Genomic DNA, 22,522 nt, shown 5'->3' on the forward strand with positions numbered 1-22,522 from the left:
TTTTCTTTATTTTAAAAATGTATTTGTAAACACTGCCCTTCCCCTGAATCAGCATGTACAATTCTAAATATACCATATGATCCCAATTATGTAGACAAATAGGTCCCGAAAAAAAAAAAAAAAAAAAAAAAGAATTTCAAAGGACACTATTTCAGGCACTAACTGTATTTGGAAATACTTTCAGGCTCATTCTTGGCCTGGTATTTTCATTTTGCTACACATCCATTCTTTGCACGTATAGGCCATTGATTGAAGGTCCATTGTGTGGATGGCAGATGCCAAGTGCTGAGGGAAATGAGGAAGGACAGAAAGTCCTATGCAAGTTATCTTTGCGAACCACAACATCTGCAGTTAGGTACGTGACAAATACTCTCGGAAAACAGTAGGTTTTTTATACTTGTCAACTTAGACCTTTGGGAGAACATGAACCATTTGATCTGATAATAAGAGCAGATTCCATGTTCATACTCTAAGTGTGAACCTGATGAGTAGACTGTAGATAAAGAGAGGGAAAACAACCGGTTATCAAATCTGACGATGAAGGACAGACATCGGCTAAGAATATCTTTGGAGTAATCTTCCCCACTCCTAAATATAACCCTTGGGATTCGAGACATGCTGACTTTTCAGGTGGCCCTTCCTATGTTCTGTAATTTGAAGCTGCCCCAAAGTCTGCAGTTGGTGCAAGAACTATGACCTCTTCCTCCTTGGCCTTCTTTTTGGCATCATCCAACTTCTTCTTTTTGCTTTCCGGCATGAGATCATCTAACCAGCTCAGCTCCCGCTTAGAGAAACAGAGATCCATGACTTTCCTGACAAAGACCAGGGCCAAAACCTGAAGAAAAATAAAGAAAGTGAATTAGGGGGGCTCATTTCCTCCCTGGAGTTTAAAAGCAAAGTCTTATTCTCACAGCAGACTAGAACATGTCAAGCAAAATCAAACTCATAATAATCATAATATTTGCCTTTATTGAGGCTCTCTGAACCAGATACGAAGTTAAGTGTTTTCTATACAATAGTTTATTTAACTCTCATCATAACAACCCTACAACTTACTGATGCCCTAACTGAACTAATTTAATTCCTTTATTGAAAAGAGGAACCCTTCATCGGCAGATGGCCTTAAGAGCCGCCTTCCCCCGGCTTGAGGCCAGCAGGAAGGGCTACCAGGCAGCCTGGGGGTAGCGAACCTCTCCAGGAGATGGCTTTGGTGGGGCCAGCCAAGCTCAAACCAAACATGGGTCACCAGGGGGTGAGAGGGCCTTGAAGGACCGTCTGGATTTCCTCTGATCCTCTGCCTATACATTTACTCACAAAATCCTTGCTTTATGCCTGTGTCATGGATCTCGAGTGATTTTTGTCTCTGCCCTCTGGCCTGGCTTGACACTCATTTTATAAATGAGGAAACTGAGGCCCAGGGAGAGAAAGTGACTCACCTAAAATCTGACAGCTAATTTCCTCAATGGAAACGACCAGGGATCTCAACTGCTGCTCCACTTTCTCCCCATGAGGGCCATTTCAGCCAAAGGAGAACCAATAATAACCCAGAATGACCTGCCTGGACTGACTGGTATTCACCAGCTAAATTTGGTGACTGGACCAGGCATGGGGCAAATCAGGCTAATTAAATTCATTTCTCCCTAATTTCAATGAATATTTTCCCAATAAAGCCAAAATTCATAGTATCCCTTCCAGGAGTTGCCAGGAATTTGCTATTTCTTTAACCAAACACTCAAGCCCTGAACATAACACCCAAATGCAGAACCCTACGTGTATTCTGACAAAATTGAGACACCCATCAGGAGGGTATATATCTAGGAGATTAGGGGAAAAGGACCCCAAAGATTCCTCACCCTTGAATATTCTCCCAGTAAGACAGAGTTCAAAAGTAACTAAATGAGTACCAGACATTACCCTCATTGGCTTTTCCCTTCTGAGGCCCACCCTTTGGGTAACTTTCAAAGAGTCCACTGAAATCTCAGCATCCTCATGACACAGAGTGAGCCAGAGACAGGAAGGCATCAAGAGGACAAGATGGAACAGTGAGGTGGTCAGGTGGCAAGAATTTCATCATCACCCTAGTTTTAGAAAACAGGTTGTCACCTATTGCTGAACCACACAGTTCAGCTTTCCTGGTCTCCTTTCCAAAGCACTTGCTTCAGTTAGAAAAGAGGCAAGGATGTCCCAGTCACTTATCAGTGCTAGACCAACCTCTTCCTCTTTCCCAGTGGCTTGAAATGGTGCATTTCCACCACTATAGACACTTCTGATTGCAGTAAATTCTAAATAGGAACCATATTGCTTTGAGGTAATATGCAAGTTACTGCAAACATGAAGAGTCCTCTCCATGTCAGATATATGAGAGAAAGAGAGAGAGAGAGAAAGAAATTCAGAAAGACAGACAGGCAGACTAGTAGCCTTAAAAGTAAACATGGTAAACTACTACACACATGCATCCACACCTCAAGGTCCTCAAAATAATGCTGCTCCTGCAAAGACCTACCAAAAAACAAAAACTCACCATCAATAAAGGATTAACATCCAGAATATATAGAGAACTCCTAAAACTCAACAACAAAAAAACCTATCACCTTATTTTAAAATGGGCAAAGGACTTGAATAGACATTTCTCCAAAGATGATATACAAACAGCCAATAAGCACATGAAAAGATGCTCAACCAATTATTAGGGAAATCAAAACCACAATGAGATACCAACTCACACCCATTAGGATGGCTGTTATCCAAAAAAACCCACCATGCCACAACATGGATGAACCTTGAAGACGTTATGCTAAGCGAAACAAGACAGTCACAAAAGGAAAAATACTGCGATTCCACTCACATGAGGTAACTAGAGGAGTCAAATTCACAGAGACAGAAACTAGAATAGTGGTTTCCAGGGACGGAGGGGAGGGAGAAATGGGGAGTTACTGTTTCATCGGTACAGAGTTTCAGTTCTGCAAGATGAAAGACCTTCTGGAGGTGGATGGCGGTGATGGCTGCCCAAACACTGTGAATGTACTTAATGCCACTGAACTGTACACTTAAATATAGTGAAGATGGTAAGCTTTACGTTATGTATATTGTATCACTGTTTTTTAAAATAAAGAATAATACCTTTTAAACTCACCATCATTGGAAAGACAATGGCAGCTGGAGATGCCTTGATGACCCAAAGCAGGATGAGGCAGGTCAGCTGGATGAGGGTGAAGAGGTGCACTTTGCGCAGCGGCACGTGTCGAAGGTAGATGAAGTCTGGCTGGTGCTTTGCAGGCATCCCAAAGAGCTTCAGACGATCAAAGAACTGAAAGGAGGGAACTGGCATTTATTTTCAGGTGGTTTCTCTGGGCCTCGTTAATCCCATTCATATCTCTTATATCACCTGCTCCGAAAGGTGGGTAATACCGTTTCTACCTGACAGAAGGGGAGACTGAGTCTCAAAGAGAACAGGTAATTTGACCAAGGTTGGTAAGTGACAGAGTCAAAATCTGAACCTATCTCTTCTAATTCTGGGTTCAGCTTTCTCTCTCCTCTCCCACACTCTAGCTCCTGAGAGAGATCTTTCTCAGGGAGTGTTGAAAACAAAATAAGCAGTGGTATCTTTCTGCTTACAAGACCAAATCTTTTGTTTGTCCTTTGAGGAGTTTGGAGCTTTTTACTGATTATTTAAAGTAAAAAGATAGGGACTTCCCTGGTGGCACAGTGGTTAAGACTCTGCACTCCCAATGCAGGGGACCCAGGTTTGATCCCTGGCCAGGGAACTATATCTCACATGCATGCCGCAACTAAAAAGTTTGTGTGCCACAAGTGAGGAGCCGGTAAGCTACAACTAAGGAGCCCACCTGTCACAACTAAGACTTGGTGCAACCAAATAAATAAATAAATAAAATGTTCAAAAAATATATATATATTTTAAAAAGTAAAAAGATAAAATGAAATCTCATGGGGCTTCCCTGGTGGCACAGTGGTTAAGAATCCACCTGCCAATGCAGGGGACACAGGGTCGAGACCTGATCGGGGAAGATCCCACATGCTGCGGAGCAACTAACCCCATGCGCCACAACTACTGAGCCTACGCTCTAGAGCCCACAAGCCACAACTACTGAAGCCCACCCGCCTAGAACCTGTGCTCCGCAACAAGAGAAGCCACCACAATGAGAAGCCCGCACACCACAAAGAAGAGTAGCTCCTACTCGCCGCAACTAGAGAAAGCCCGCACACAGCAACAAAGACACAACTCACCCAAGATAAATAAATAAATAAATAAATTTCTTTTTTTAAAAATGAAATCTCATAACATTCTGGATATAGAAAATATGACCATCTTATATTATAAAAAGGAAAACAGAGACCCAGAGAGATTAAATAACCTGCCCAGGAGTTGGAGGAATCAGGCTCCCTGACTTCAGACTATACTACAAAGCTACAATGAACAAAACAGTACTGTACTGGCACAAAAAACAGAAATATAGATCAGACAGAACAGGATAGAAAGTCCAGAGATAAACCCACGCACCTGTGGCCACCTAATCCGTGACAAAGGAGGCAAGAGTATATAATAGAGAAAAGACAGTCTCTTCATAAGTGGTGCTGGGAAAACTGGACAGCTACATATAAAAGAATGAAATTAGAACACTCCCTGACACCATACACAAAAATAAACTCAAAATGAATTAAAGACCTAAATGTAAAGCCAGATACTATAAAGCTCTTAGAGGAAAATATAGGCAGAACACTCTTTGACATAAATCACAGCAAGATCTTTTCAAATCCACCACCTAGAGTAATGAAAATAAAAACAAAAATAAATAAAGGGGACCTAATTAAAAGCTTTTGCACAGCAAAGGAAACTATAAACAAAACGAAAAGATAACCCTCAAAATGAGAGAAAATATTTGCAAATGAAGCGACTGACAGGGGATTAATCTCCAAAATATACAAATAGCTCATGCAGCTCAATATCAAAAAAAAAACAACCCAATCAAAAAATGGGCAAAAGACCTAAATAGAGATTTCACCAAAGAAGACATACAGATGGCCAAGAGGCACATGAAAAAATGCTCAACATCACAAATTATTAGAGAAATGCAAATCAAACCTACAATGAGGTATCACTTCACACTGGTCAGAATGGCCATCATCAAAAAATCTACAAACAATAGGGCTTCCCTGGTGGCACGGTGGTTGAGTCCGCCTGCCGATGCGGGGGACACGGGTTCGTGCCCTTGCCCTGGAGGATCCCACATGCCGCGGCGCGGCTGGGCCCGTGAGCCATGGCCGCTGGGCCTGCGCGTCCGGAGCCTGTGCTCCACAACGGGAGAGGCCTCAACAGGGAGAGGCCCGCGTACCACAAAAAAAAAAAAAATCTACAAACAATAGGGCTTCCCTGGGGGCACGGTGGTTGAGTCCGCCTGCCGATGCGGGGGACACGGGTTCGTGCCCGTGCCCTGGAGGATCCCACATGCCGCGGCGCGGCTGGGCCCGTGAGCCATGGCCGCTGGGCCTGCGCGTCCGGAGCCTGTGCTCCACAACGGGAGAGGCCACAACAGTGAGAGGCCCGCGTACCACAAAAAAAAAAAAAACTAAAAATAGAGCTACCATGTGACCGAGCAATCCCACTCCTAGGCATGTATCTGGAGAAAACCATAATTCAAAAGGATGCATGCACCCCGATGTTCATTGCAGCACTATTTACAACAGCCAGGACACGGAAGCAACCTAAATGTCCATTGACAGAGGAATGGATAAAGAAGATGTGGTATATATATACAATGGAATATTACTCAGCCATAAAAAGGAACAAAATAGTGCCATTGGCAGAGATGTGGATGGACCTAGAGACTGTCACACAGAGTGAAGTAAGTCAGAAAGAGAAAAAGAAATATCGTATAATATCGCTTATATATGGAATCTAGAAAAATGGTATAGATTAACTTATTTCCAAAGCAGAAATAGAGTCACAGATGTAGAGAACAAACTTCTGGTTACCAGGGGTGGCGGGGTAGGATGAAATGGGAGATTGGGATTGACATATATGCACTACTACGTATAAAATAGATAACTAATGAGAACCTACTGTAGAGCACCGGGAACTCTACTCAGTGATCTGGGATGACCTAAATGGGAAGGAAATCTAAAAGAGAGTGGATATATGTATACATATAGCTGATTCACTTTGCTGTACAGCAGAAACTAACACAACATTGTAAAGCAACTGCACTCCAATAAAAATTAATTTTAAATAAATAAATAACCTGCCCAAAGTCACATTAGAACTCAGTGCATAACAGTGACCACTAGACATTGTAAAATAACAAAGAGGAACGAGCCACCAGTATAAGAAGTGGCTAAACTATCAAATTATCTGGGTACCCAAGTTACCTCCTGATTCTCTCTGTTCAAAGGACTCAGAGGAATGAGTTGATAGATGGGAAAAGGCAGAGTGTGGCAGGAAGTAATACCTGCTTACCTGGAGCAGCTCCCACGACTCCCCAATCTCTTCACCAATGCACCCCCAGTTAAACCCGCCCCCCCACCTCACACTTTAGCCTGGCACTAAACCTAGTGTTGTCCATGTGTGGACGTCAGTTTAATTCTTGACCAACCTTTCAGATCTAAGTTTACCAGCATCTGACAAAATGTGTTTAATACGTGCCTGATGATTGTCTGTTGAATAACTGACAAATGACTGGAACCATGACATTGAATCAGGCCACCCTGAAAGTCTCTGTGCGCTCATGCCAACATGACCCTATTTTGCCCAAAGCCCAAAGAAATGTCTAAAATAGCTGAAGCAGCAAGACTAGGAAATGGTTTCTCAAGAACTGGTTTGTGCTCCCCTAGGGAGGCTGTCTTTCCCTGGTCAGGACAGGTGAGCTCACCAAGAGAAGACACTGCCTGGCTGAACCATGCAATACCTGAATTCCCTGTAGTGAAGACACTCCCATGTAGAGGAAAACTCCATAGAGTACCGGCATCGGGATAAACTGAAGACGAAAGGGCAGAAAGGCCAGAAATTAAATTTGGTATCATAGCACACTCAAGATTATATAAACTTCCAAATCTCCAAGAAGGACGCCAAGTCACAAAATCACTGCATAGATGCTGCATTCGTTTCTGCTGCCTTTACGTGATTTAGAAGTAGAAGCAAAAACAGACGCTGACAACGATAAAAAATCATTTTGTTCTGAAATGAAATGATTACACGTAAGTGTAATTTGGTCCTGGTTAAATCATAGGTCTCACATCTTCTTCTCCCCATCTGGCTCTTCCTCCTCCAGGGAAATGGGCGCACACACACACACATACACACACACACACACACACATATCTCTTTTACGGAACTGAAACGTTTTAAATCTTTTCTAATCGCAGAATCATCTCCTCAGGGATTTGGTGTATTTTAATATAGACTAATAACATTTGCTTTTCTACTAACCAGAGACTTGAGGGCAGGAGTAGGGAGGTTATCTTAACAGAGAAGGAATAATTTGGGGAGAAATATCAACATTACTCTACTCCACTTGACTATACATACTTACCACATTATATCAATCTAGGTAATTTTCAGAGCAACTCTATGAGGTAGAGCAATGAGGCCTATGGAATCAAGGCAAGGAAAGTCTTTTTGCAAAGACTAAACTCGACTTGCTTTTATTCTGAGGCTAAAGAACATTCCCAAACATAATTCTTCTTTGAACCATAAAATCCCCATTGGATTTTACGTTGCTCCAGCTCTAGAGCGAGTAGACATCTCAATTTGGTGCTAACCTGGTTGGAAGAACTATTGAATGGTTTCCTAAAAGAATCCCCCTGAGACAGTTACAGGAAGGCCAGGCAGTGCCCACCACCAGGCCTTCATGGTTACATTCCCAGAGGAGCAGCGACCTTTGGGCTCCTCCAGATGGCACCTAGACCAGAGGCACCTAGGGCTAGGGACAGAGAGTAGAAGGGGGCAGGGCCATGAGGAGAGGTGGCAAGATTAAGTGGAAGGTAAGGGGACAGGAAGATGGTTCAGAATCCTTTCCCTCCTCTCCCACTTCTCACCCTTAAATAGCATTTGCAGTGCAGGCTGAGGTGGTTGACAATTCATCAAAAAGAGGGAGAAGGAGGCAAAGGAGATAAGTTAAGTGCTCCGGAATGGTTGGGGCTTGCAGATAGAGCTTTCCTTTTTATTCTATTTTTCCCAGATGCAGGTCTTACACCCACAAAAAAAATTTTTTTCTCATTTTCAAGGTGGCTCCATCTGTCCAAAAATCCTCTTTTCACCCCACATGTCACACCAGCCACTGCCCATTTTTCTGTTCCACTTCACAGAAAAAAAACCTCTTGAAAGAGTTGTCTGCCCACATGCCCTTTAGTTCCTCACCACCTGTTTACTCTCCGGCCCCTGTCATTTGGCTTCTGCTCTACTGTTCCAATGAATCTGCTCTTGTCAAGTCCCGTTAGGCCTCCATGTTGCCAAACCCCATGGCCTTGATTTAGTCTTCATCTTTCCAGACAGTTTCTGACCAATCACTCCCCTTGCTTGGCTTCCCTGACATCACAGCCTGCCGGTGTCCCCCCTCCGCCGCCAGCAGCTCCTCTGAGCCTCTGTTGCTATCTCCTCCTCTACCCCACTTCGAAATATCGGCTCTCCTTAGACTCTGCTCTTCTCTCTAGTCCTCCTCTTTTATATCTACCTTTCTCCCTCATCCACTCTTTTGGCTTTCAATACCACCGATGTGCTGTTAACTCCCACATTTATATTTTTAGCCCAGAAGCCTCCTCTAGCCTCTTCACTCAGATGCCTCCCAGACATCTCACTCAAATCTGACCACGCCCACCCCTTATAAAATCACTTCCTCCTTCATAACAGTCTTCTCCCTCTTAAATGCCATCACTCTCCACACAGATGGTCAAGTCAGAAACCTAGCAGGCATTTTGATGCTTCCATTTTCCTCACCCCATTCCATATCCAGTCGACCAGCAAGACCTTTGGATCTCCTCTGAGATATCTATGCATCCCTACTACCAACTTACTCATCCAAGCCACCATCCTCTCTCACCTGTAATAGACTCACCAGTCTCTCTGCCTCTATTTTTCCTCAACCTTAAAAACTTATTCTCTAGATATCAGCCAGAGAGATCTTTTTAAAATACTAAATGGATCATGTCCCTCTCCTGTTAAAACCCTTCAAAGGTTACCTTTACCAGTGTCAGCGAGGCCCTGCGTGATCTGCCCCTGCCTATTCTTCAATCTCATCTCAGTGCTCTTGCCTTAACTCAACACCCTTGAGCCCTGGTATCTCCTAGAACACATATCACTATTTCCCACCTCAGGGCCTGTCTAGACTGCTTTTCTCCCTTCCCCCACGCCCTCTCCCACCATCCATGGCATGGCTGGCTCCATCTCATCTTAAATACCATCTCCTTAGAGAGGCCTTCTCTGACCATAGTAACTAAAACATCTCCCCTTAATTCTCTATAGTACTACAGAGAGTACCATATATTTCCCTTTATCACACATCATATTCTGTAATTACCGTGTTTGCTTTCTTAACTAACTTTCTTAACTACATCGTATCTGTCTTATACCACTAGAATAAATTCCTTCAGGGCAGGTATTTGTACGTGTATCTGTTTGCCATAGTGCTGTATTCCCAGCACCTAACAGAATTCCCGGCACAAATCAGGCACTCAGTATTTACCTAATGAATGAATGAACGGTTACCTTTAATATAGCTGTCATGAAGACTGAGCAGCCCATCAGCACAAAGATCATAAGGCCTGTTACTCTCTGTTCTCGGATACCCAAGAATTTGGGCTGTTCTCCAGGGGCAGAGCACTCAGATTCCAGTTTGAGGCTGTTCACATGTGTGATGGACAGGACAGTTGCAGCCACAAACCAGGGCAGGCCCATGACGGAGCAGACACCCAGCATGACGGCCACCATCAGCAGGTCCAGGTGGTAGCCACATCCTTTCTGTGGGGAAACAGAGTCTCCGTCACCATCAGTGGGCTGGCTGTAGTGGGACATAGGACAGTGAGCTAAGAGTCTCAGGCCCAAAGCAGGAAGGAGTGTATGGATAAGAAGGAAGGGGTCCAGAGATTCCAGCAGAGTCTTCCAGCCCCTCCTGGTGTGGAGGGAACAGAGAAGAAAGAGAAACCTTAGCTGGTCTTATACATGCCAATATCCGATTTTTATTCAAGTGCCCCCAGATCTCACCCTGAGTCTCACATATTCAAAGATTCATCCTTTCTTGACAGAGTAAGCAGAGACCAAGCCACATTTTGACCATTCTAGAGGGTAGACCCTACAGGAGTCGGAGATAAACAGGTTCCCACAAACACTCCCCATTCCTTGCCAAATACGGGTGCTGCCTACTCTAGGGAAGGAAGGAATAGAGATGAGGCATGAAGCCTCTCACTAATAAATGTACTGGCACCAACCCTACCTCCTAGAATCCTTGGGCTCAAGGTTCAGTCTGGAAACCTCGATAATGGACATCAATGAGAGAATACCTGTTTCTAGGAAACAGTGGCCCAAGCTCTGACCTGAACATCAGGAACCTAAGCCCGACCCAGACCATGTGGCTACGTGGGGACCACCAGGAATTCTGCCCACCAACCTCCCTCACAGGTTTGAGAGAAGGGTAATGGAGAGAAGGGTAATGGAGAGAAGGGTATGACTCCATCATACCATCATGCTCTACCCTAGTTTCAGCTCCAAACCAATCTTTGTCATTAATGGAGGGATTGGAGACCCCTGGAAACCCCATATGAGCTCCTCCCATGACTGATTTTATCCAGGTTCTACAGTTCCTGACCTAAACAGGCTTACCCTAAATTTTAAAAAAATATAATAGGCTGCCGTTATGAGTCCTAGGTCAGAACTTCTTGTTACCTTGAGCTTGTGTTCCTTCCTGTTAATGATGACAGCTGTGATCTGCTGGTCCATGAATATCAAGATAGTGCAGAGAAGAGCTGGGATAATTGCAGCTATCACGGTCCACCAGGGATTGGGGCCAATGGGACTAATAATCCACCCTCGATCATCCCGTGTTGGCTAAAGGGAAAAAAACAAGATTTTTGTATTTTAAGTTAACTATAGTCATTAGGGCAAAACAGATCAAACTGAATCACAACAAGCACAATTCTTTTTATTCCTGAATGAGAATCCTTATAAAAAAAAAAAAAAAAAAAAAGAAGCATGAAACACAGGAAATCTATGGCCTTGTTCCAAATCCCCTTTTGAAAGACTCTGTCCCCAACTGTCAACTTCTTATGGAATATTCATTACCACTTCACTTCCCTCCCCTACTCTCCAAACCCCTGTGTACAGAAAAAGTGACTTTATCTCAACATTAGCCCAAGTAAAATATAATTAACAACAAAATCTGTTGTCAAAAAAGAACTTAATGACTTCCAAAGACAAATATAAATAACTTTGATTATCCTCCTCACTGCTCCCCTCCAGAAGCCGTATAATGTATGTCTACAGAACAAATAAAGGCAACATAGAGCCAGTTACATGGAATTTCAGGGGACTGGTCCAAGGACCTCCTCCCATCAGCAGTGAAACAGGGGTCCAGGCACTAGAGACTTGAGAAAGGAGCCCAAGACTGCTGAACTTGGGGACTTGTGTGATCTAGGACTCTCTCTGATGTCCCTGTAAGACTACTGCTCATAAACCTTATTTGGGTGCTTGTAAAATTCCTAAACTCTCCTAGAGCTCAAAACAATGCTAAGGTATCTGAGGAAGAAAAGTTCACTTTGTTTGGCGAGTAGTGATGGAGGATAAAAGGCCAGGGGTACAAATTGGCCCAGAATTCACCAAAACTCAATGAACAAAGCAAAGACTATCACATCCAAAGTATTTGGTTCCATATTGGTTATGACTCTAGGATTCAAAGACTCTTCAATAATGTCACCAAGTCCCAAATTATGAATAGCTTAGGTTCCGAAGGTTTACAGAATCTGTGTTTCCTTAGTAACAATGTTCTAAGTGGTAGTTAAATTGTTAGGTCAACACAAAAACTTATTAAACCCTGACTGACATTACCCCATCAGTAATAGTACTAGCCTTCAGACTGGGTCTTGGTCACTGGCGGCCATGTGGTGTAATAGGGAAGAGAAGAAGGAAGAAAATTTCTTCTCTGCTTCCTGAAAGTGAGGCCTGCCTATGAGCAACACTTTCTTTGACATTCTCCCATCTCCCCTCTCGTCTCTCCTACCTCGCAGAGGCCTTCTTCCCAGATGTCCCAGAAATTCAGTGTCTTCTGACTGTCTTAAGCCTACCCATCAGGGAACATTTCCAGGAACTTCTTAATGCTCCCAGATTAGTTATTTTTACACAAAATCCATTCCTCCCGCAGGGTCAACCTCAGCCAGGTATTAGAGAAAAAGCTGACTGCACTCATTCACACAAAGGTGAGAATGCCATATTCTAGGACGTATATATTTTTAAAGAGGGTGTTTTTTAATCCATCAATTTCTAACTGGTGGCATTTCAGTGAATTCAACAAAATAAAATTTAAAATTTTCAAGCAATATGGAAAAAGGTATTTTTAACCAGGCCTACTTCAGAGAGAGCAAGAGAGAGAAAGGGAAGACAAGGCCAACTGTGCCGGGTGTTTACAAGATAAAGGCCTACGTTCCAGCTCCCTCCTCCTCCCCAGCCTCCCCCATTCTCTCCTCTCCTGGTTCCTCTCTGGTCCCTGAGGACGCCCAGGTTTTCTCTCCTCTCCACCCTGCGGGGACCTACGGAACTGAGCTCAGCTCTTCCATCTTCTCAGTTTACTCAGTTAGTGCCCCCAAATTGAAATAGATTTGGAGTCCCCCATGTTGTGATCATTTGTTTTACTTTTTTGTATTGGTTTTTGGACAAACAGTATAGATTAGAGAGAGATATACAAACAATGAATTAGGGTTGAAGAGATGTCACGATTACTCTGGTGGGGGCCCTAGACTGAGAATGAAGCTCCTGGGCCAGCTCACCTCCTCATAGGGCAAGATTCTCGAGGGGCGGGACCGAGGCCTGCAAAGAGCCTTTTCATCCTTCCTGATACCCTTATATAGCTGATGCTCAATGAAGTGCTGTTAACCAGACTTGTTCCAGAGACCCATATTTCCACAGTCTCTGGCGTATATTTATGTAAATACACATATTCCATTGTTTTAAATCGTCACGTATTAAAAACAATAAGTAGCCTTAATGAAAATAAACAATGATCTTCACTCATTAAACAACGTTAGATGTTCTGACTTTTCTGACTTGAACTCAACCAAGCCTGAGGAGTTTGCTTTTCTGAACGGTGAGGCACGAGAGCAATGTTCAGATTTAGAGGACTAAACGATTCATGAGCAGGATGGGGAAAGGTCTCTGAAATAACTTGGGACCAGATTCTATGAAACTACGTAAGGGCATCAAGTACCCTGAGATCTGTTTACCTTGAACACACTGGGAACTTGAAGCTTTGGTGATGGGATTCCAATCAAAAAATCAACAATCACCATTGTGAAGATAGTGAGGAAAACAGCAAAGTCACTCACCGTCGAGCGGACCTGGCACAAGAAAGGATTGGAGACGTGTTTCAGTAGGTTAAATACGATAGAAAAGACTCAGGTGTTGTAAAAGGCTTAAACGTCCTCAGAAGAACGCTTTAATTTTATGGTTCAATTAATACAAGCATTTTTAAACAACAGGACACTGTTAACATGCCCAAGTTCATCCCCGAAGTGTGGATAGGACGGGGGAGAATGAATCCTCTGACAAACTCTACCGGAACCCACTCCAAACTCTGAGGAGTTCTGTTTAGAGCATCTAGGCCAAGCATTTAGAGAACAGTTCTGAGAACTTGGGATAAGATTTCCTGGGACCAGCAAGGTCCAGCTGTGCCAGCCAAGAACCTCACAGCAGCGCCACTCCTCTTCTCTCTCAGACCCAACATCGAGTCCATCTGCAAGTCCTGTTGGCTCTGCCTTCAGCTCATGCCCAGAATCTGAGCCCTTCTCACCACCCCCATGGCTTCCACCCAGATCAAAGGCACCAGCGACTCTTGTCTCTATAGCTGCAGCAGACTCCTAACCCTGCCTCTGTCCTTATTTAAAGCTGCTGGAGGGACTTCCCTGGTGGCGCAGTGGTTAAGAATCTGCCTGCCAATGCAGGGGACACGGGTTCGAGCCCTGGTCCAGGAAGATCCCACATGCTGCGGGGCAACTAAGCCCGTGCACCACAACTACTGAGCCCACGCGCCACAACTACTGAAGCCTGCACGCCTAGAGCCTGCTCTCCGCAACTAGAGAAAGCCCACGCGCAGCAACGAAGACCCAATGCAGCCAAAAATAAATAAATTTTAAAAAATTAATTAATGAAAAAAAATAAAGCCACTGGAGTGATCATTCAAAACACAAGTCAGATCACATCACTCCTCTGCCCAAACCCTGAAATGGCTCCTCATTTCACTGAATTAAAAAACCCAGAGCCCTTCTTGGCCTGTGAGGCCCGCAGGCACTGGCATCTTTACTGCTCTGACCCAGCTCCCAACGCTCCCCGGCTCACTCACTCTGCTCCAGCCACACAGACCTCCCTGCTGTTTCTTACTCACGCCAGACTCACTCCCACCTCAGGGCCTTTACACTTGCTCATCCCTCTGCCTCAACTGCTTTCCCTCCAGGTAACCCTGTGGGTAGCTCCCTCTTTCACGTTCACTCAAATATCACCTTCCCCATCGGATCTTCTCTGATGCTGCTCCTTAAAAGTGGTGGTCACCACCCTCCATCCCAGCACTTCCTGTACTCCTTTCCTACTTTATTTTTCTCCATAGCACTTATCACCATTTTGTCCCTTAGGGGACTGACTCTCCCACTCTACAATTTAGTGCAGCTTTAATAAAATACAATGCCCCTCAAATACCCAGTGCCCACCTTAATCCGAACTTCCAACGAGACAGAACCAAATATATCTTAGCCCCATGTAACATCACTGACACCTTCATCTGACTTTGCTTTCCTTTGAAACCTGAGGTTTCCAGCTCCCTTTCCCTGGTTTCGTTAGTTCTCCTCTGAATGTTACATAAATTCTCTGAAAATGTAGCTGCCCCACCATGAAGCCCATCCTGACCAACCTGGGGCCCAGGGCCCTTCTCTCCTCTGAACTCCTATGGCTCTTATGGTATCTAACTATTTACTACTGTCTCCTATGGGCATGGTTGTTTCATGGGTTTCCCTTTCCTATCTGATGGCAGGGACCATATATTTTTTTTAAATCATATAACAGCTTTATTGAGATACAATTCACATGTTTTACAGTTTGTTTTATTATTTATTATTTTTTTATTGAAGGATAGTTGATTTACAATGTTTCAGGTGTACAGCAAAGTGATTCAGTTCCATATATATACTCTTTTTCAGATCCTTTTCTGTTATTACAAGGTACAGAGTAGAGTTCCCTGGGCTCTACAGTAGGTCTTTGTTGTTTTATCTATTTTGTATATAGTAGTGTGTATGTTACAGAGGTCATATTTTAAACTTCTCCTGCATCCCCCGTAGCACTCGACCCGGGCCTGAGCAAGTAGTCAGTACACAGCTGCCACTTGTTCACAATTCGTCCACACCGGAAACACGCCCCAGAACTTACTCCATACGCGCCTCCCTTAACCGCCGTGCAGGTTGACTGACGTCTGAGACTGTGTTTTCATCGTGAACGTGTGCATGGTAAATGCCTCAGCCACAGAGCCCTCACCCGTTCACACATCCTGCTCTGCAAAGGCACCCAACTGAAGACTCGCACACGCAGAAAAACCGCCACTTCCTCCTGACTGATCTCCTCCTCAAAGCAAAGACCCCTTTAGCTACTCTACGCTTGGCCTCTAATTCCACCCTGCCCGAACGAGTCACGACACAAATAATGCCGTCTGCGTCAGGGAGAGACGGCTGAGGCTTCAAACCGTCACGCAGACCAAGTCAGTGATTTCATAAGCTATCGCCAGAGCCATCCCAGGGAGGAGACCCTGGGGTCCCCTCCACATCTCAAGCAATCATCCCAATTTACTATCTTCAGCAGCCAGCTCCAGCTACTGCTCGCTACCTGCCCCCGCAGGCTGCAAATGAGACTTATCACTCTTAGAGAACACGATTACCACCTTAAACTCACCTGACACTTTTCAATCAAAACCTCTTAAGTATTAACCCCTCATCCCACACCACACATCTATGAAAGAGGCTGCCGGACACAGGAAGAAGAGAAGGCCACGGCCTCCAAAATCAGGTCACTTGGAGCTCGGCGCCTGCCAATCTACTCACAAGCACCGTGGAGGCCTAGAACAGGCTCTGTTACGTTAGAAGTCTGACACGAAAGAAATGCAAGAGCGTGCTACCTACTCTGGTTGGGAAATAGCGGCTTGTCTTAAATGTCTTCAAGGTGCTGGAGAGGATGAAGGTGGTGAAGAATAGAATGCAGGACCAAAAGAGCACATCGGGAGTATAGGGTCCATGGTGGCCACACACAGAGCCCGTGAACTCTCCATGCATCTCCTGGCACTCCTGAAGGAACAGGCATTCCGGGTGATGAAAGGCAGGCAGGAGGGAGGAAATAGCTGCCGAGTCCACCAGCACTGTCATCCCACGGTTGCTGGGGAGCTCAGGCTGCCTGCAGCATCTACTTGCCCTCCATGTAGTTGTGGGGCTCTTGCTTGCAGGTAGGGTGACTACTTCGAGTCCTAACTAAAACACTTTTGTAAAGGAAACCAAACTGTCTCAAGAAAACACGAGGTTCTAGGAGGGCCCTAGTAATCTGTATTATTTCTATTACAGAGGACTTCCAAACTTGAATGTTCTTCGAGCCCCACAAAACCTGGATGTGGCCCCCTACCCTCTCTGATTTCATCCGCCCACATCCTGAGTGCAGGGTCACTGGGTGGGATCGTGTGGGAGAGAAGAGAGAGGTAGTCCTCCTTTCCCTTTATGCAGAGAGAATTTTGAAGGGGAAAGGAAAGTCAGTAAGAATAGTTTTTAAAAAGCTTTATTTCTGTAAATGCCAGAGCTTGCTGAAGGGCTACCCCACTCCTACCTAGAAGGTCCCCTTAAACCTGGTGGTCACAAGACTGAGCCGCCTGGCAGCGCCCAGACTTACACTAACAGTCAGGTTGGCCCAGTGGACTTCTGTTGTCACGATGTTGTGGTCCTTCCAGTACTGTAAGGTGTGATTGTTTGGGTTCTCTGGGAGAGTACACCTGCAGCTGAGGGGAGAAGAAAAAAGATTCCTAAGGGAAGGAGGCAAGTATTCAATTAAATATTTCTAGTCATGACAGGGCTACAGGCATTGCCAAAGCCCACATTATTTCTCCTTTGCCCACTTCAGATCCCTGAGGTTGGTCCTATTCATTGAGACCCAACCACACCCTGATTTTGCAGTCAATCATTACTAAAACTGGGCTCAAATCGGCATGTGGGTCTTGGGTTAAATTGTGCTGACAACCAAGTTTGGCATCTGATGTGGTAGTTTCCTTGCTTAGTTTCTATCTCTTAGGCTCTTCCTATGAAATTCGCTCTACATAGCAAGGAGGACCAGATACGCCGTTCAGCTCTCAACAGCGTCCCCAAGCCTAAGTATCTTGCTCCTTAAACCTGCATCACGTTCTTGCTCTAAAAATCAGAGCCTCTTGGAATTATGACAGAAGCTACATTATCCCTGGTAATATCCCACTATCTTGACCATTCCCTGGCTTCCCCCGGCCTCGCCTTGCATCCAAACCAGAGCAGACCAGACCTGTCCCGCTGGCCACCATGTTGCTTCCTAGTCTCACCATGCTTCACTCCTGCACTGCCTCCCAGTATACTCAACTGATACAGCCATTCCCACCAACTTTGTTTCATCTCTGATTTTAATGAGCATGCCTTCTAAGGATATAGCATCGCAGAATTAAAAGATCTCAATAGGTAATAACAATAGGAGGAAATCAACAAAATGAAAATAGGGAAAGCCGTAAAGTCCTACATTTAGGTATAAAAAAAATCAATTCCAGACTTGGAAACAACAAAGATGTCCTTCAATAGGTGAATGGATGTACTGTAGTACATCTAGACCACGGACTATTACTCAGTGCAAAAAAGAAATGAGCTATCAAGCCATGGAAAGACACAGAAGACCTTTAAGTGCGTAGTACGAAGAGAATGAAGCCAATCTGAAAAGCCTACGTACTGTTTCATCACAACTATATGACATTGTGGAAAAGGCAAAACTATGGAGTAGAAAGATCAGTGGTTGCCAGGGGTTGGGGTGATGGGGAGGGATAAGTATGTAGAGCACAGAGGATTTTTAGGGCAGGGAAACTATTCTGTAGGACACTATAGTGGCAGATATGTCATTACACATTTGTCAAAATCCACAGAATGTACAATGCCAAGAGTGAACCCTAATGTAAACTCTGGACTTTGGGTAATTATGATGTGTCACTGACTACAACAAACATGCCACTCTGGTGAGGGATGTTGATAGTGGGGGAGGCTGTGCGTGTGTGCGCAGTGGGTGTGTGGGAACTCTCTGTACTTTCGGCTCAATTCTGCTGTGATACTAAAACTTGCTCTTAAAAGATTAAGTCTATTTAGGGACTTGTCCGGTGGCGCAGTGGTTAAGAATCCGCCTGCCAATGCAGGGCACACGGGTTCGAGTCCCTGGTCTGGGAAGATCCCACATGCTGCGGAGCAACTAAGCCTGTGCGTCACAACTACTGAGCCTGTGCTCTAGAGCCCACGGGCCACAGCTACTGAAGCCCGTGTACCTAGAGCCTGTGCTCTGCAACAAGAGAAGCCACCCCAATGAGAAACCTGCGCACCGCAAAGAAGAGTAGTCCCTGCTCGCCACAACTAGAGAAAGCCCGCCCCCAGCAATTAAGACCCAACGCAGCGAGGAGGAGCTTCAAGATGGCGGAAGAGTAAAACGCGAAGATCACCTTCCTCCCCACAGATACATGAGAAATCCATCTACACGTGGAACTGCTCCTATAGAACACCCATTGAACGCTGGCAGAAGACCTCAGACCTCCCAAAAGGCAAGAAACCCCCCACGTACCTGGGTAGGGCAAAAGAAAAAAGAAAAAACAGAGACAAAAGAGGGAGCTGTGAAGGAGGCAAGGTTTCCACACACTAGAAGCCCCTTCGCGGGGGGAGACGGCGGGTGGCGGACGAGGGAAGCTTCGAAGCTGCGGAGGAGAGTGCAGCCACAGGGGTGCGGAGGGCAAAGCAGAGAGATGCCCTCACAGAGGATCGGATCGTGCGACCGGCACTCACCAGCCCAAGAGGCTTGTCTGCTCCCCCGCCGGGGCGGGCGGGGCTGGGAGCTGAGGCTTGGGCTTCGGTCGGAGCGCAGGGAGAGGACTGGGGTTGGCTGCAGCCTGAACGGGGCTAGTGCGCCACAGCTAGCCGGGAGGGAGTCCGGGGAAAAGTCTGGAGCTGCCAAAGAGGCAAGAGACTTTTTCTTCCCTCTTTGTCTCCCGGTGCGCGAGGGGAGGGGATTCAGAGTGCCGCTTAAAGGAGCTCCAGAGACGCGCGCGAGCAACAGCGCGGACCCCAGAGGCGGGCATGAGACGCTAAGGCTGCTGCTGCCGCCACCAGGAAGCCTCTGTGCGAGCACAGGTCACTCTCCACACCTCCCCTCCCGGGAGCCTGTGCAGCCCGCCATCGCCAGGGTCCCGGGATCCAGGGACAACTTCCCCGGAAGAACGCACGGCGCGCCTCAGGCTGCTGCAACGTCACGCCGGCCTCTGCCGCTGCAGGCCCAATCCACATGCGCACCCCTCCCTCCCCCCGGCCTGAGTGAGCCGGAGCCCCCGAGTCAGCTGCTCCTTTAACCCCGTCCTGTCTGAGCGAAGAAGCAGACGCCCTCAGGCGACCTACATGCAGAGGCGGGGCCAAATCCAAAGCTGAACCCCAGCAGCTGTGCGAGCAAAGGAGAGAAAGGGAAATCTGTCCCAGCAGCCTCAGGAGCAGCGGATTAAATCTCCACAGTCAACTTGATGTACCCTGCATCTGTGGAATACCTGAATAGACAACAAATCATCCCAAATTGAGGAGGTGGACTTTGGGAGCAACAATATATTTTTTTTCCCCCTTTTTCTCTTTTTGTGAGTGTGTATGCGTATGCTTCTGTGTGTGCTTTGCTTTTACCATTTGTCCTAGGGTTCTGTCTGGCCATTGTTTTGTTTGTTTTTGTTTTTAGTATAGTTTTCAATGCTTGTTCTCATTGGTGAATTTGTTTTTTGGTTTGGTTGTTCTTTTTCTTTTTAATTACTTAAAAAATTTTAATAATTATTTTTTGGTTTTTATTTTAATAACTTTATTTTATCTTTTTTTTTCTTTCTTTTCTCCCTTTTATTCTGAGCCGTGTGTATGAAAGGCTCTTGGTGCTCTGGCCAGGTGTCAGGGCTGTGCCTCTGAGGTGGGAGAGCCAAGTTCAGGACATTGGTCCACCAGAGACCTCCCAGCTCCACGTAATATCAAACGGCACAAATCTCCCAGAGATCTCCATCTCAATGCCAAGACTCAGCTCCACTCAATGACCAGCAAGCTACAGTGCTGGACACCCTATGTCAAACAACTAGCGAGACAGGAACACAACCCCACCCATCAGCAGAGAGGCTGCCTAAAATCATAATAAGGTCACAGACACCCCAAAACACACCGTCAGACATGGACCTGCCCAGCAGAAAGACAAGAGCCAGCCTCATCGACCGGAACACATGCACTAGTCCCCTCCACCAGGAAGCCTACACAACCCACTGAACTAACCTTAGCCACTGGGGGCAGACACCAAAAACAAGGGGAACTATGAACCTGCAGCCTGTGAAAAGGAGACCCCAAACATAGTAAGTTAAGCAAATTGAGAAGACAGAGAAACACACAATACAAGAGACCCACTTCAGACCTAGAGACACATACAAACTGAAAGTGAGGGGATGGAACAAGATATTCAATGCAAACGGAAATCAAAAGAAAACTGGGGCAGCAATTCTCATATCAGACAAAATAAACTTTAAAACAAAGACTATTACAAGAGACAAAGAAGGACACTACATAATGATCAAGGGAGGATCAATCCAAGAAGAAGATATAACAATTGTAAATATTTATGCACCCAACATAGGAGCACCTCAGTACATAAGGCAAATACTAACAGCCATAAAAGGAATATACACTACCGAATGTAAAACAGATAGCTAATGGGAAGCAGTCACGTAGCACAGGGAGAGCAGCTCAGTGCTTTGTGACCAGCTAGAAGGGTGGGATAGGGAGTGAGACGCAAGAGCAAGGAGATATGGGGATATATGTATATGTATAACTGATTCACTTTGTTATAAAGCAGAAACTAACACACCACTGTAAAGCAATTATACTCCAATAAAAATGTTTAAAAAAAAAAACCCCAATGCAGCCTAAATAAATTAATTTATTATTTTTTTAAATTAAGTCTATTTAAAAAATCAGTTCCACACATATTAACATAAAATCACTTGAAGAGTTGGGGAGTTCTAGCTTCATATCAACTCTGTATGAATCGACAGTGGAATGCAGTGGAAATATAAGAAAAATACCATCTTGAGCTTTATTAACAAAGAACTACAGTATCCAGATTCAAAGTCTACTCAGTCCAGAGCTGATCACTTTTGTCTGTCTTCTCCCACTAGAATATAGCCTCATGAGGGTAGATCCTTTGTCTGTCATGTTCACCGTTATGTTTCCAGAGCCTAAACAGTGCCTGGCACATAGTAGGTGCTCAACAAATATTTGTTAAATGAATGATTAAAAGAGGTCAAAGAATGAACCTTACTCCAATGCCAATGGGCAATCCACTAGCTTCAAAGATTATACTCCCTGATGGTGATTATTCTGTAATAAAATCATTTTAAAATTCTAATGCATGTTTTATGAGTCCTGATTTTTAAAGGGTGAATGAAAGGATAGCTAGAATCTAGAAAAGTGTATCTGTGGCTGGCTGGCAGGCACTTCCATGCAGTGTGCCTTCTGCTCAGGCAGTTTCAGATTGACATTGTTCACTTCACAACCGGACCTTCCACATCAGAATGGTACAGCCAGAAGGAGGGAACTTGATGTTCAAAGCTAAAGGATGAGGAGAATTCTATTTAGTCATAATTTGGAGAAGACTATTCCCGAGAAGAAATGTTTATAGGACCAGACTCTCCTAGAGGGTTGAAAACACAGCCAAATACTATGTCCCTTTTCCAACTGATCCAAACCATACTGAATAACCGAAGAAAATACAATCTCTTGAGTTGAAATCTAGGTAAATAAGTAGATTTCTAGATCTTTAGCATACAGACAGAGTAAGAGACCTGTGGATCTGTAAGGAATTACTAATATTCTCTACCTAATAATGCCTAAGAGTAGCCTGTATATACTTAGAGAGATCTTGATGTGGTCCAAGGCCTCACAAGTCCTTGCAAAAGAAGTTCTTCCCAACAACTAACTTGAATTCTCCCTGCTACATTTGCAGCCTACTTTTGTCTTAATGCCTGGACCCAAA

General features: G+C 45.0%; 1 protein-coding gene across 1 annotated transcript in view; it reads right to left on the reverse strand.

Annotated features, from left to right (window-relative positions):
* The window catches only part of SLC4A8 (solute carrier family 4 member 8), a 64,099-nt gene that overhangs the window by 7,168 nt on the left and 34,409 nt on the right, over window positions 1–22,522 (reverse strand). The window contains exons 15-22 of the mRNA XM_024736801.1: window positions 17,117–17,222; window positions 16,366–16,527; window positions 13,435–13,548; window positions 10,889–11,050; window positions 9,716–9,967; window positions 6,921–6,989; window positions 3,134–3,307; window positions 698–835 (exon numbers count right to left, since the gene is read on the reverse strand). Of these exons, the coding sequence (XP_024592569.1) occupies window positions 698–835; window positions 3,134–3,307; window positions 6,921–6,989; window positions 9,716–9,967; window positions 10,889–11,050; window positions 13,435–13,548; window positions 16,366–16,527; window positions 17,117–17,222 (1,177 nt within the window). The remainder of the gene's footprint in view (window positions 1–697; window positions 836–3,133; window positions 3,308–6,920; window positions 6,990–9,715; window positions 9,968–10,888; window positions 11,051–13,434; window positions 13,549–16,365; window positions 16,528–17,116; window positions 17,223–22,522) is intronic.

The sequence above is a fragment of the Neophocaena asiaeorientalis genome, unplaced genomic scaffold (assembly GCF_003031525.2).
Source record: "Neophocaena asiaeorientalis asiaeorientalis breed wild unplaced genomic scaffold, Neophocaena_asiaeorientalis_V1.1 scaffold134, whole genome shotgun sequence".
Classification (NCBI taxonomy): Eukaryota; Metazoa; Chordata; class Mammalia; order Artiodactyla; family Phocoenidae; genus Neophocaena; species Neophocaena asiaeorientalis.